Genomic DNA, 12,926 nt, shown 5'->3' with positions numbered 1-12,926 from the left:
TTACACTGCAAGGCAGTAGTTTGTTTGAATGTTTAATTCCCATTCTGTGTTAAAAGTCTGAAAGCTGAGTTACTTCAAGTTAATGACACTTTCAAATTGTGTGATTTCATTATGCTTTTTGTAGAATATTAGTACTGATAGAGTTGAAACATGAATTAAAATTAACTATTAGCATATCATGAACTTTATTTCTTATTTTAATTAAATATGCAAGATACTGTACATATAAATATACATTTTCTTGTTTCAGGCTGGCATTCCAGACCCACCAAATATGCCTGAGGACTTAATCAAAATTAAAGCCAAAGAGCGCCATTTTCTGGAACAATTATTGGATGGGAAAAAACTTGAAAACTATAAAATTCCAGTACCGATTAAAGCAGAACTAAGAAAATATCAGCAGGTAAATTCTTATGGGAAGTTTTTTTAATTTCAAGACACACATAATTTCCTTATCAAATTTGTCTTGTGGATTGGTTTGAATAGCTTTTATTATTATTTCAATTTGTATTTTGGAACCTAATATGAAAATCATATAGTTTCTGGTCTTCTGAACACTGCTTCCAATCATAATTTTATGAAGACTTGAACATTAAAAAAAAAATATTTTCCAATTAATGCCTACCTGGAAAAAATGCAAGTACAGTGGTACCTTGGGTTACATATGCTTCAGGTTACAGACACTTCAGGTTACAGACTCCACTAACCCAGAAATAGTACATCGGGTTAAGAACTTTGCTTCAGGATGAGAACAGAAATTCAGGTTAAGAACAGTTTCAGGTTAAGAACAGACCTCCGGAACGAATTAAGTTCTTAACCCGAGGTACCACTGTAGAGTTGTATAGCTTCTACTATACAAGAATTGTATCTAATAAGATTCCTGAGATTAATCATAAAATACATGAGCAGAGTTGGAAATAAATTCCTCTGTGTAAGCACCATACTAGGTTGCTTTTTTTTGTACCTAAGACGTTTTAGAAATATTTATCAAATTCTTGGCTCTAGTGCACACTTCTGAGTGCTGGCAGTTTCATGAAGTGGTATAATGTTAACATTAAAGTGTCAGAGGTCTGGCTGGGAGGAGAGGACTGAGCTTTTACTTCTAGCAGAATCTCTAAGAAAAGCATTAATACTCCTCCAAGAGGTGTGGTTACTGGGGAGAAAAATGCTTTTTATTCTTCTTTTTGCTAGATGAGTGGTAAGACTTTTTTTTTGCACCAGAATTTTAATGTATTTCAATTTTGCCTCTTTTCACTTATATAGCCTACTTGCTGTCTGTTTTTTTGCTTGTGAATGTATTTTAAATGTTAATAATTGTGGAGGCCTTTTTAGGGGGCATAAGAACAGAAGCCTAAATTATGTTCCTCTTCCTTTCTGTTCACAGGAAGGTGTGAATTGGTTGGCTTTTCTCAACAAATACAAGCTTCATGGAATCCTCTGTGATGATATGGGCTTGGGTAAAACCTTGCAGTCCATCTGTATTCTTGCAGGAGATCACTGTCTCAGGTAGCATGCGCAATTACAGCTAGTCAGTTTTTACATCAACATATCTGCAGTATAGAAGATGTAACATTTCTTGTGATTTGGTTTTGTTCTCCAAAGGGCCCAAGAATATGCAAGAACTAAGATGGCCGATAGTGTTCCACTCCCATCCTTAGTGGTGTGCCCTCCCACACTCACAGGCCATTGGGTGGATGAAGTGAGCAAATTTTGTTCCAAAGAGTATCTAAATCCTTTGCACTATACTGGCCCTCCCACAGAGAGGGCTAGGTAAGTACTGTAATATATTGCAGTAGTTTGGCTCTAAGATTTGCTTTGCAGTGACAGTTCCTTCTGCTGTGATTATGTGAAAAGTACTAAAAATATGTGTACAGGTTTATTTTTTGTTGCTGTCTCTAAAGTTCTACTTTTTATACTTTATCTTCTTAAGGTTGCAGCACCATGTGAAAAGATACAACCTAATTGTAGCTTCCTATGATGTTGTGAGAAATGACATTGATTTTTTCAGGTAAAAGCTATAGTTCTTCCTGCTATTTTGAAAGATACTGTATGTTTCAAGGCTATTTTAAGTTGATTAGTTGTGTTTTCTTTCCTAGAAATATTAAATTTAACTACTGTATTCTTGATGAAGGCCATGTCATCAAAAACGGAAAAACAAAACTGTCCAAAGCAATAAAACAGTTGACTGCCAATTATAGGATAATCCTCTCTGGGACACCAATTCAGGTAATCCCCGCTATCTCTTGAAATAAATAAATGCGTGAGAACTGGCCCAGTTTGCCGTAATTAAAAACAATGATTGTTTATCCTATTTTCAGAACAATGTCTTAGAATTGTGGTCACTGTTTGACTTCCTTATGCCGGGATTTTTGGGTACTGAGCGCCAGTTTGCAGCTCGCTATAGCAAGCCCATCTTAGCAAGTAGAGATGCCCGGAGCTCTGGCCGAGAACAGGAGGCCGGTAAGAAGCAAGTTCTGTTGCTTAATGAAGCACTGTTGTTCTTGGGGAAAGTTAATCCTGCTGTGGGTGAGACACCAGAAGAATCCTGTTCTTGTTTAGTGGCTTTGCTGATCCATATGCTCTTCCTTTGGTGGGCATTTGCAGGTGTTCTTGCAATGGAAGCATTGCACAGGCAAGTACTGCCATTTTTGTTGAGAAGGATGAAAGAAGATGTGCTACAGGATCTTCCACCCAAAATTATTCAAGACTATTACTGCATCCTCAGTCCTCTACAGGCAAGTCCCTTGCGCTGGTTTGCATTACGCTGATATTAGTAAACAGCAAACGAGCCTCTTGTAGATCTTCTCAGATCCTATACTTGTTCTAAATTGGAATTTTATTATGTTGTGTCCTGCCTGAAAAATAATGCTGGGTCTTATGTCCAAGATAACAACCTTCTTATTGATGAGCAGTTAGTCATAACTTCTTGGACTCAAAACCCTTTGTTTTTTTCTGGACTGTTGAAATAGTTTTTGTCTTGTTCGGTAGTTTATATATAGTGTATGGTTAATAATAATAATAATAATAATAATAATAATAATAATAAATGGAAGGGAATCAACAGTGAGGATAGTTAATGCTGCTCTGGTGTGGAGCAAAAGCTTCTGTCCCTCTGCATATGAATAGTTGAATAGAGTGCCCTTTTCTAAGCATTTTCCTTTGGGCTAATATTAAGAATAAGATAGTTGTGGTTGTATATTCCCTTGCAAAGAGGAAATGCAGTGGCTTAATCCTGAAAATGGCAGTGTGTTGAGCATTCAGTAGTTTAAATTGTTGCTGGATTATAGTTTGGGAAACAACAGTACCTAAGAAATGAAACCATGGCTGTCTCACACAGGATGCTTACCTTCAGTCAACTATATTGTTGAGGTTAATGTGGGAGTAGGTAAATAGGTAAATGACCCCTGGATGGTGAAGTCCAGTCAAAGACAACTATGGGGTTGTGGCATTCAACTCGCTTCAGGCCGAGGAGCTGGCGCTTGCCCACAGACAGCTTTCCAGCATGACTAAACAGCTTCTGGCGCAATGGGACACCCTGACGAGTGCCAGAGCGCACAGAAACACCATTTACCTTCCTGCTGCACCAGTACCTATTTATCTCCTTGCACTGGCGTGCTTTCAAACTGCTATGTTGGCAGGAGCTGGGACAGAGCAACGGGAGCTCACCCTGTCACGCAGATTCAAACCACCAACCTTCCGATTCGCAAGACAAATTTCCCTATGGGCTTGCTTCGCAAGACGAAAACGTTCAATGCATTCCTATGGGAATGATTTTCAATGCATTCCTATGGGAATCCGTGCTTCGCAAGACGAAAAATTCGCAAGACGAAAAATTCGCAAGACGAAAAAACTCGCAGAACGAATTAATTTCGTCTTGGGAGGAACCACTGTACCACCCTCTTTAAAAAGATAGTTACTGTTGAACACACCCCTTTGTGAGGTAATTTTGAAGTGAACAATAGTCTATTAAACATAAATTTCTTCCTTTCTTAATAGGTTCAGCTTTATGAAGATTTTGCCAAGTCTCGTGCCAAATGTGATGTGGAAGAAACTGTTTCAGCAGTGTCACTGGTTGAGGAAACTGAGAAACCAAAACTTAAAGCCACAGGACATGTGTTTCAGGTTGAAATTTCATTTTGTTACATCTTCCTTACAAACATTTAATAAGAGTAGTAATTTTTATGTAACTGGTGATTGTTTGATTAAACACTGTAGTTATTATTGAACCAAAGCAGTGAGCTGCCTCTAAATTTCCAAAATAGATTTTAAGCTTGGTGATATATAAATGTAAAATTTATTAAATAATACATTATAACTTACAAATAGAGTGCGGTATATTCTTAGATTCACAGGAAGCAAAGAAATTAATTTTTAAAAATACAGGGTAAAGTAATTGCTCCAGGGACAAATTTGTCAATCATATTTTTTCCTGCCCTCTGCAACTGATTATGATTAAACAATGAACATTAGTTAGCTGTCAGTATGGCATCTATCTCCAATCTTCGGCAAAATTTCAACGAGTAAGAGAAATATACTCTCTTGTGCCTTATCTGAATATATATTAAGTTGTTATGCATGTTTAATGGCTTCCTTCTTGGGGTTTTTTCTTAGGCATTGCAGTATTTAAGGAAACTCTGCAACCATCCAGCATTAGTTTTAACTGCCCATCATCCAGAGCACAAGAGGATTACAGAAAAGCTTGCCGTTGAGAATTCTTCCCTTCGAGACATCCAGCATGCACCTAAACTCTCTGCTCTAAAACAGGTGAGGAAAACCCTGGCTGCATATCTAGTTTTAGGAAAAGTGTTCTTCTTAAGCCTATTCATTTTTTATATGTAACAAAGGGATGGGAAAGAAATTGTGGTATCAGTTATAAAATTCATAGAATTGTAGTTGGCAGGGACCCTGAGGGTCATCTGGTCCAACCCCCTGCAATGCAGAAATCTCAACTAAATCATACATGACAGATGGCCATCCAACCTCTGCTTCAAGACCCTGGGAGGAAGGAGAGTCCACCACCTCTAGTGGGAGTTTGTTCCACTGTCGAACAGCTCTTGCTGTCAGAAAGTTCTTCCTGATGTTTAGTCATTCTTACTTGAAACCATTGCTTCAGGTCCTAGCTTCTGGAGCAGCAGAAAACAAGCTTGCTCCATGTGACAGCCCTTTAGATATTTGAAGGCGGCTATCATATCTCCTCTCAGTCTCCTCTTTACTAGGCTAGACATACCCAGTTCTCTCGACCCATTCCTCATAAGACTTGGTTTCCAGACCCTTGATCATCTTGGTCGCCCTCCTCTGCACACGTTCCTGTCCTCCTTCAATTGTGGTGCCCAGTGCTCCAGGTGTGTTCTGACCAAGGCAGGATAAAACTGTTCAATATAGATCAGTTTATAAAAAAACACATTAAGGAAATAGAAATTCTATCATCCTGAACATATTTGCATGATTTCTGTTCTTGTTTTGTTGCAATCCTGGAATCAGCGTCTTTTATGAAAAGCACATTTGCCTCTTGCTTTGTCACTCGTGTCTCATTTCTAAGCTTATGCCAAAATACTTGCACTCGGTCATTAGTATGAAGTAGATTTCACCAATAACTACTTTAAAAAAGAGAAATAAATGGTGCTGCAGCTGATGTGTCCTAGCCGTTCTCTTGTTTCTAAGGCGTGTACATGTGCACCTCCAGAGGGTCTAAGAATAAGATATTTTTAACTTCTTTGCAGCTTGATTGGTTTCATGTTTTGATATTATGACACCTAGGAAGGCGTCTCATCCATTGTTAGATTTGGCTGGTCCTGTATTTTCTTCTCACTGGCAGCAGCTGTCCAGATTCTCTGGCAGTGATCTTTGCCATCACCTGCTACCTGTCTCTTAATTGGCAATGCCAGGGATTAAACATCCGAATTCTGCAAGCGGAGTATGCACTGTCCTGTTTGAGCGACGATGACTCCCCCAATGGATAAAATCTGTGTAATCATTTTGAATGAAGAATATATGCCTACTAAGTTCAATGACTAATGGCATGCTTTTGTATTTGGTCTTTAAGCTGCTGCTAGATTGTGGCTTGGGAAATGGAGGCTCCTCAGAAAGCGGCACAGAAGCCATAGTTGCACAACACAGGATCCTTATCTTCTGTCAACTCAAGAGTATGCTGGATATAGTTGAACACGACCTTCTCAAGCCCCACTTGCCCTCTGTTACTTACCTGCGACTGGATGGCAGCATACCTGCTGGTCAGAGGCATTCCATTGTGTCAAGGTAAATCCAGTGTCAGATATATTCTAACAGAGTAGCTCTTGCATGTAGAGCTCCCACAGTTGCTGAAGGAAATGAAATCCTATGGTTCACTTGGAATACATAACTCAAATGGCCCCAATGGCCTGCTTTTATGCTGGATGCAGAGGAGAGGACCGCTCATCCTTGGTGCCCAGCATAAACATGAAAATGGCATTAAGGTGAACTTATCAGCAACAGTGGGTACTTTTCCCTCTCTTACTTTTGCAAGACGACATTTTGCTTACCAGATGTTAACTTAATGGACAGAAATTCTGCCTAGGTTTCTGACTGGAAGCCATACAAGAGTTTGCCTTCCTCTTAGCATACTATTTTGCTTTGAACTCACATTTTGCACTCTTTGCTCTTAAGTCACAATGGGTTTTGGCACTTTGGCACTGGGCAGGGACCGTAACTGGGATGAGTAGAAATTGGCTGCTCCCACGGTCCCATCTAGAGGTGATGGCGCTATCTACAGACCCAGGTTGGTGAAGGTATTCAGAAGTAGCTCATACCGTTGACTTGCCTTAAGCTGGGTTTTCTAGCCTCTTCTCCCTCCCACCACAAGAGTTAGGCTAGAAGTGGCCTGTCAGCAGATGGGCGGTTTCTAGTGAAGCTGTGATTTCTGTCCATGCAACACCAAAGCCTCTGGAAGGTGCAAGCAATAAAGTTGTTACGGTTTTAACACAATCTAGCGTCAGTTTCTGACCTGTCTCTTTCCCTTTCTCTCCAGTCCCTCCACCCCACCAGCACTCTGTCTGCTCAGCCCTGCCATTGTGGCCCTGCCATTGTGGGTTCAAGCTTTTTCTGCATGTGCAACCATATAAGTCTAAACTGGCTTTTTTCATTCACAGGTTTAATAATGATCCCTCCATAGATGTCCTCTTACTCACCACTCACGTTGGTGGACTGGGCCTTAATTTAACTGGAGCTGACACAGTGGTATTTGTTGAACATGACTGGAATCCAATGAAAGACCTCCAAGCCATGGACCGAGCACATCGTATTGGACAGGTAAAACATAAATTGCTGCCGATTTGGAAGCAAATTAAAACCATTTCAATAAATCCAAAAATGGTTTAAGCTTCCTATACCAATTCCATAAATAGCCCCCATCTTTCAGAGTTTGTGATTTCAGTTTATAACCACCATTTTCTAAAATAATGGAGATGTGGAGCTGAAAGCATTAGCTAGCAAAGAGAGATTCAAGGCAAAAAGTTATGTTTTACTGCAGTCTTCCCCCTCCCCCTGAAAAAAATGTTTCTTCACTTTTCACCCTGCCCCAAAAATGGATATTTGCTATTTACCAGAGAAGGGATCTCATTAACACCCAAGATAAATCCTAGGAAGGAAAAAATACTATTTATGTATTCCATGATTTATTGCAATTTATTCCATACTCCTTCAAAGGTTCTCATTGGGGTCTGCTTCCTTTCTTTCTGCTCCACCGTTGAGCCAGGCTTGGGTTCTCTTATGCTGTGAACATTTTTGTCTTGTACAAAACCTGGACTGAAAGTACAGTGAAAAATTTGCTTCCAGGGATGAAGGCCTCTATTGATTCCTTTATTTTCTGTTATGGTGTAATTGAGTGTATATCGAGTGTCTTCCCCTACATTTTCTTTTACCCTGTGGTAGTTTCTTGAACGCTCATGAATATTAACTGTCTCCTGCAGAAACGAGTTGTTAATGTTTATCGCCTGATTACAAGGGGAACCTTGGAAGAAAAAATAATGGGTCTGCAGAAGTTCAAAATGAATATTGCAAATACAGTGATTAGTCAAGAGAATACTAGTCTACAAAGCATGGGAACAGATCAGTTGCTTGACCTCTTCACACTCGACAAGGTAAAGAGTAGCTCACATGTGATCTGAAAGCAAGCGGCTAATGGTACCATAGTTGTAATGCTTTGGATTAGTCAACAATGTTTGGTAAGATTTGCCGTGGAATTATAGCCATTCTCCCTTTATGCCGTAAGTCTTTCATTTCATTGATGTGAAAAAGATAAGTACCCTCTTGCTTCTGCTTGCTATCGTGTTGTAATTCGCAGAGACTGCTTTAGGATTGTTGGATCTTTTAAGTACTGGTTTATGTATTTGCAGATGCTTTCTGGCTCTTAAAATACATAGATTTCAATGTGCTTCTCTTCTCTTTTTCTTCCACTTCACCTTCCAAATGCCTTCAAGGATGGAAAAAATGAAAAATCAGATGCTTCCCCTTCTGCTTCTGGAAAAACAACTATGAAGTCCGTTCTTGAGAATCTTGGAGACCTGTGGGATCAAGAACAGTATGACACCGAATATAGTCTTGAAAAATTTATGCATTCACTCAAATGACCATTTTAATACAGTGGTTGCTAGTTGACATTTTCAGCTGATATTCAGCAACTCTTAAAGCAATTATAGTGGACTTCAAGCATAACATGTAAATATACTTGTGGAAAAATTATGAGAAAGGGCTGGCATTTTGAATAGAGCCGCCTTTGTCACTTTGGGATAGTTAAAGTCTTAAATACTTGCATTATACAAAACCTCTAAATGTAAACTTACTGTAAGGTAGTTCTGAATTTCCAGAATAGCTACAGATTCTTATTTGATAGAAAAATAAAACAGGTCTTAACAGGTTTTGCACATGTTGATAAGTGTTACTTCTCTTTTGAAATATGCCTGTTGCTCCCTCTTCCCTCAAGCTGCAGTAATTTGTACAGAGTGTTTGAGTATTTAACTAGTTTGTTCTTTTAAACCTCACTTTAGCTAACTTTCATAGTATACTTTAAGAATGTTTAGTCTAACAAGTTAGAATGAGGTTTAGATCTCTTCAGGATATATACATTGCTAGAATAATGGCGAAGCCTATCATTCTGGAAGAATATTAGGGAATTAAATGAAACTTCAAGTATTAAAGTTCTCAACTTTATATTTAAGTATGTGGTGCTCTTCAGTCTTCTGACATTTTGAGAGCAGTTGACTTTTTCATAGGAATTGCAGGTAATGGCTTATTTTAGGCCATTTCCACATCCTGTTTAGAGGGTGCCATTTTTAAAGTTTGTGTGTGTACATATCTATATGTATATATATGTGGCTAGAACATAGCCCAGTTAAGAAAGCAATTGTATGAAGTAGACTTCAATCCTATTTTTTTTTAACCAAAAGAGCAAATATATAAACAGAGTTTTTCTAGCAGTAGATCTTATAAAATTGAGGTTCCATGCTAGAAAGACTCTCTAATGCATGAACCTCTTAAGTGAAAGAGGGAAGAAGTTTTGAGGTCCAGAGAGGTAGTCTATTTAGAAATGCCTTCAGGGCATCAGAGGGAAAGAAGTATTTACAAGCTGAAATCATGTAACAAATTTTAGGAAGCTTTAATAACAGAGTAAGAATAACAATAGTTGTACATTTTTTAAAAAAAGTGTCTTCTAAAAGGGAGTCAGTAGTGACATATGTCTGTGCATAGATGTGCATGTCTGTACCAAACGTGGACACGGTTTTCTAAATATATTAAAGGCAAACCTACATAAGCTGTCAGAATGCATACATGAAATATATGTTTAGTTGTCATATCTAGGGTTGGCGCTTGCTGTGCAATTCAGCATCGGAGCTTGAATAGCCATGAGATTTCAACAACATAATAGAGAGATGGTTTTAAATGTTGACTTACAGAGCAAGGTCATTTTGCAGCACTTGCATATGAATGGACGTGTGTCAGATTTCAGTAGATATATGAACTGCCATACTGTAACATTAAACTAGCATTCCGTAAAAAAAATAAAAAATTAAAAAAGCCAAACTGGCATTAATCATCCCGTTATATATCTCATGTAGTTCTTTCTGTATATTTGGTCATAAACCTGACAGCTGCATGGAAAAAATAAAATAAAATTGGCATTTCTCTGGATGAATGTTTTGTGGGGGAAATGTAGCTGGTTTCCTGGCGCTGAACACTTACAAGATTGTGTGATCTGGTTTTTCTATAAAATGGCTGAGGAAAATCACACTATGACACAGATCTATCTACTGCTATTTCAGCAGAGGATTTTAATGCCTGATCTTGGTATCCTCCTGTCTGTCCTCGCAGGCTAATTCAGCTTCTTATGAAAATGCCTGATAAAGAAATTGGGCAGCATAAAGCATGCATATAGTTGTACTTTGAGATAAATGTATGGCTTCTACTCGAACAGGGGTCTGCAACCTTTAAGACAAAAAGAGCCACTTGGACCCGTTTCTGAAGAAAAAAAACCTGGGAGCCGCAAAACCATTGCGACATTTAAAGCATGCGCACCGCTGTCTTCTGATCTGACAGCGGGCGGGAAGGTGACATTGGGACGGTGCGTGACTAACGCACGCACCGCCCCATGCGACGTCACAGCCAGTACAGCGCCCGCCACAGTGGGGAGTGTCGGGGCGCACAATGCCTCGCTAGTATCCGCCTCCCCCCTCCCCTCGCTAGTATCCGCCCCGGAGCCGTGGCAAAGGTGTAAAAGAGCCACATGCGGCTCCAGAGCCGCGGGTTGCAGACCCCTGTACTAGAATATGTGTGCACAAATTTAGGTCTACTCTTTAGGTTTTATTTAGACTGTACATTTTAGGACAATACAAATTATCTTCTTTCACCTCCCTGAAATGTTGTCAAACACCATCTCTCTCTCCCACCCCCCTGTCTCACATACATGCTGCTACTAACCTCTTTTGCCACCTTTCAGCAAGAGCTTATCCTCTGCAGTGTATTTAGAAATGATGAGCTTATTTGGTTATGCTCCTTGTCACCATCCTTTATAGTTGCTGGCAGCCATTGTAGGCAGCCCTAGCTATTTATAGAATCAATAAACACTGCCTGCATTTTTTTGATGTTAACTAGGTAACTTGTGTTGGTCCCTGGTCGTGAATTGTAAGTGAGCTGTGCTTCTTGTATGTGTACAGATCATTAACGTTCAATGGGAGATCACTTCTCTACAAAGAGATGTGTGAGCTCTTCCCATATTTGGAATACATCATGGCGGTTTGTAGAGGGGTTAACTCAGTTTCAGTAGCTAAATGTGTTCAAAACAAGGAAATGAGTTTACTGCTGTGTTCATGCTGCTGTGTGCTGTCCCTCTGGCCCAAACAGTCAGATGCAGAACCACCAGATTTAGGTTTGTGTGCTTTTAATTTGGAAGTATAAGCAACTTTGTAGTAAAATATACAAGTGGTGCATAAGTGGAAGCAAGCAGGCAGGCAGTCTTCTCAAGCAGGTCCTCAAAGAGCATCTTGAGCTATTCCTCCATTTTCAGCTAACTCCAGCTTGAAACACTCTTCTCTTCTGTTTTCTTCCAAACTACTTAATCTGCTTTCTGTGTTTTCTCTTTCCCCCATATACAATTCACATCAAAATCTGATTCATTTAAAAACACAGAAAGATCCCAAACTGCCAGGAGACCATCTCCTTCTAGATGCTAAGCAATTGCCCCTGATGACTTATTGATGTTCAGTTTATCAGCAATTTACCTAACAAAAGAATAGTCAGCCAAAAACCATTAACCCCTAAAATGAACATCTAAACTCTGGATTATACCTGTGATCTTAAAAATGTTTACATACCTTGTAAAATGAGCTCTGCTAAGAATCAGTATGAATATTGGGAGGGAGCTGAAAAGGTTTGTGTGTGTTTATTTTAGGGCTGCTGTATGGAAGATTAGACTCCTTTTTAGGAAGATGTTTAGATGTCACTTTCTGCATTGTAAGGATTACTGTAAATTGTTCCCATCTGTGTCTGTTAGGAAGTAAATTTCATTGAGCTCAGTCAGACATATTCACATAAGGATGTATAAAACCACACTCTTAATGTGGTAAATGGGAAGATATGTTTACGGGCATGTAGTCCTCTGGAAGCTACAAAATATGGGTAGGAAGCATTGTGGAAGGTGCTATGATATGGGGCGAAGAAAAAAGCACATTGGCACTCATAGCAGCAGCTACCTTGGCCTTAATTCAAGAAGCGAAAGTGGGATTAAATGCTGGAATACGGAAACCATAAGGTTAGAAAGCAGAGGCTTCCCACTCATAAAATAAAATAGGCTATAGCTGTTGTCTAGCTATAAAATGTATAAAATGCCTCCAGCATCCCTAAGTAACATTGACTTATCAGTTCATCACCTTTATTACAGTTTACTAGTCAATTGGGTGGTTTGTAAACCAGTCAAACACAGTAAAATATGTACATGATCAGCATTTAAGCTTCAAGTATTTACAGCAGGCATAGGCAAACTCGGCCCTCCAGATGTTTTGGGACTACAACTCCCATTATCCCTGACCACTGGTCCTGTTAGCTAGGGATGATGGGGTTTGTAGTCCCAAAACATCTGGAGGGCCGAGTTTGCCTATGCCTGATTTACAGCATAAACTACCTGATTGTACCTTAAATATATGTGCTCTGAGAGAAAAATGCCATTAAATAGTAGGCTACTTCCAAAAGGGGTACCAAACTGCCTTGGATAACCCACAGTTGCTATTTATACATTACACTTATTTTAGTACATTGGTTGTCATTGGCATTGCTGTGCTTCTGTTACAACACCCACGGGAGTGAGGTAAATATTAATGATGGCTATTGTTTAAGCTCTAGTTCTAGCAAAGTTCTGCATCAACCTGCTTTAAAATGCCATGAGACCTTAAACCTGGCAATTT

The 12,926-nt window shown here is 39.3% G+C and overlaps 1 protein-coding gene across 1 annotated transcript in view; it reads left to right on the top strand.

Moving 5' to 3' along the window:
• Positions 1–10,074, top strand: part of BTAF1 (B-TFIID TATA-box binding protein associated factor 1) — a 42,658-nt gene extending 32,584 nt beyond the window's left edge. The window contains exons 26-38 of the mRNA XM_083740831.1: positions 251–403; positions 1,385–1,506; positions 1,603–1,770; positions 1,931–2,008; positions 2,097–2,226; positions 2,319–2,460; positions 2,605–2,735; positions 3,997–4,122; positions 4,612–4,764; positions 6,044–6,255; positions 7,125–7,284; positions 7,944–8,114; positions 8,454–10,074. Coding sequence (XP_083596957.1) covers positions 251–403; positions 1,385–1,506; positions 1,603–1,770; positions 1,931–2,008; positions 2,097–2,226; positions 2,319–2,460; positions 2,605–2,735; positions 3,997–4,122; positions 4,612–4,764; positions 6,044–6,255; positions 7,125–7,284; positions 7,944–8,114; positions 8,454–8,603 — 1,896 coding nt within the window. The 3' untranslated portion in view covers positions 8,604–10,074. The remainder of the gene's footprint in view (positions 1–250; positions 404–1,384; positions 1,507–1,602; positions 1,771–1,930; positions 2,009–2,096; positions 2,227–2,318; positions 2,461–2,604; positions 2,736–3,996; positions 4,123–4,611; positions 4,765–6,043; positions 6,256–7,124; positions 7,285–7,943; positions 8,115–8,453) is intronic.
• Positions 10,075–12,926: the final 2,852 nt, after the last annotated feature.

The sequence above is a fragment of the Podarcis gaigeae genome (assembly GCF_964106915.1).
Source record: "Podarcis gaigeae genome assembly, chromosome: 5".
In the NCBI taxonomy this organism is placed as follows: Eukaryota; Metazoa; Chordata; class Lepidosauria; order Squamata; family Lacertidae; genus Podarcis; species Podarcis gaigeae.
Note: the sequence above shows the minus strand (reverse complement) of the source record. Positions and strands in the feature narration are given on the sequence as shown.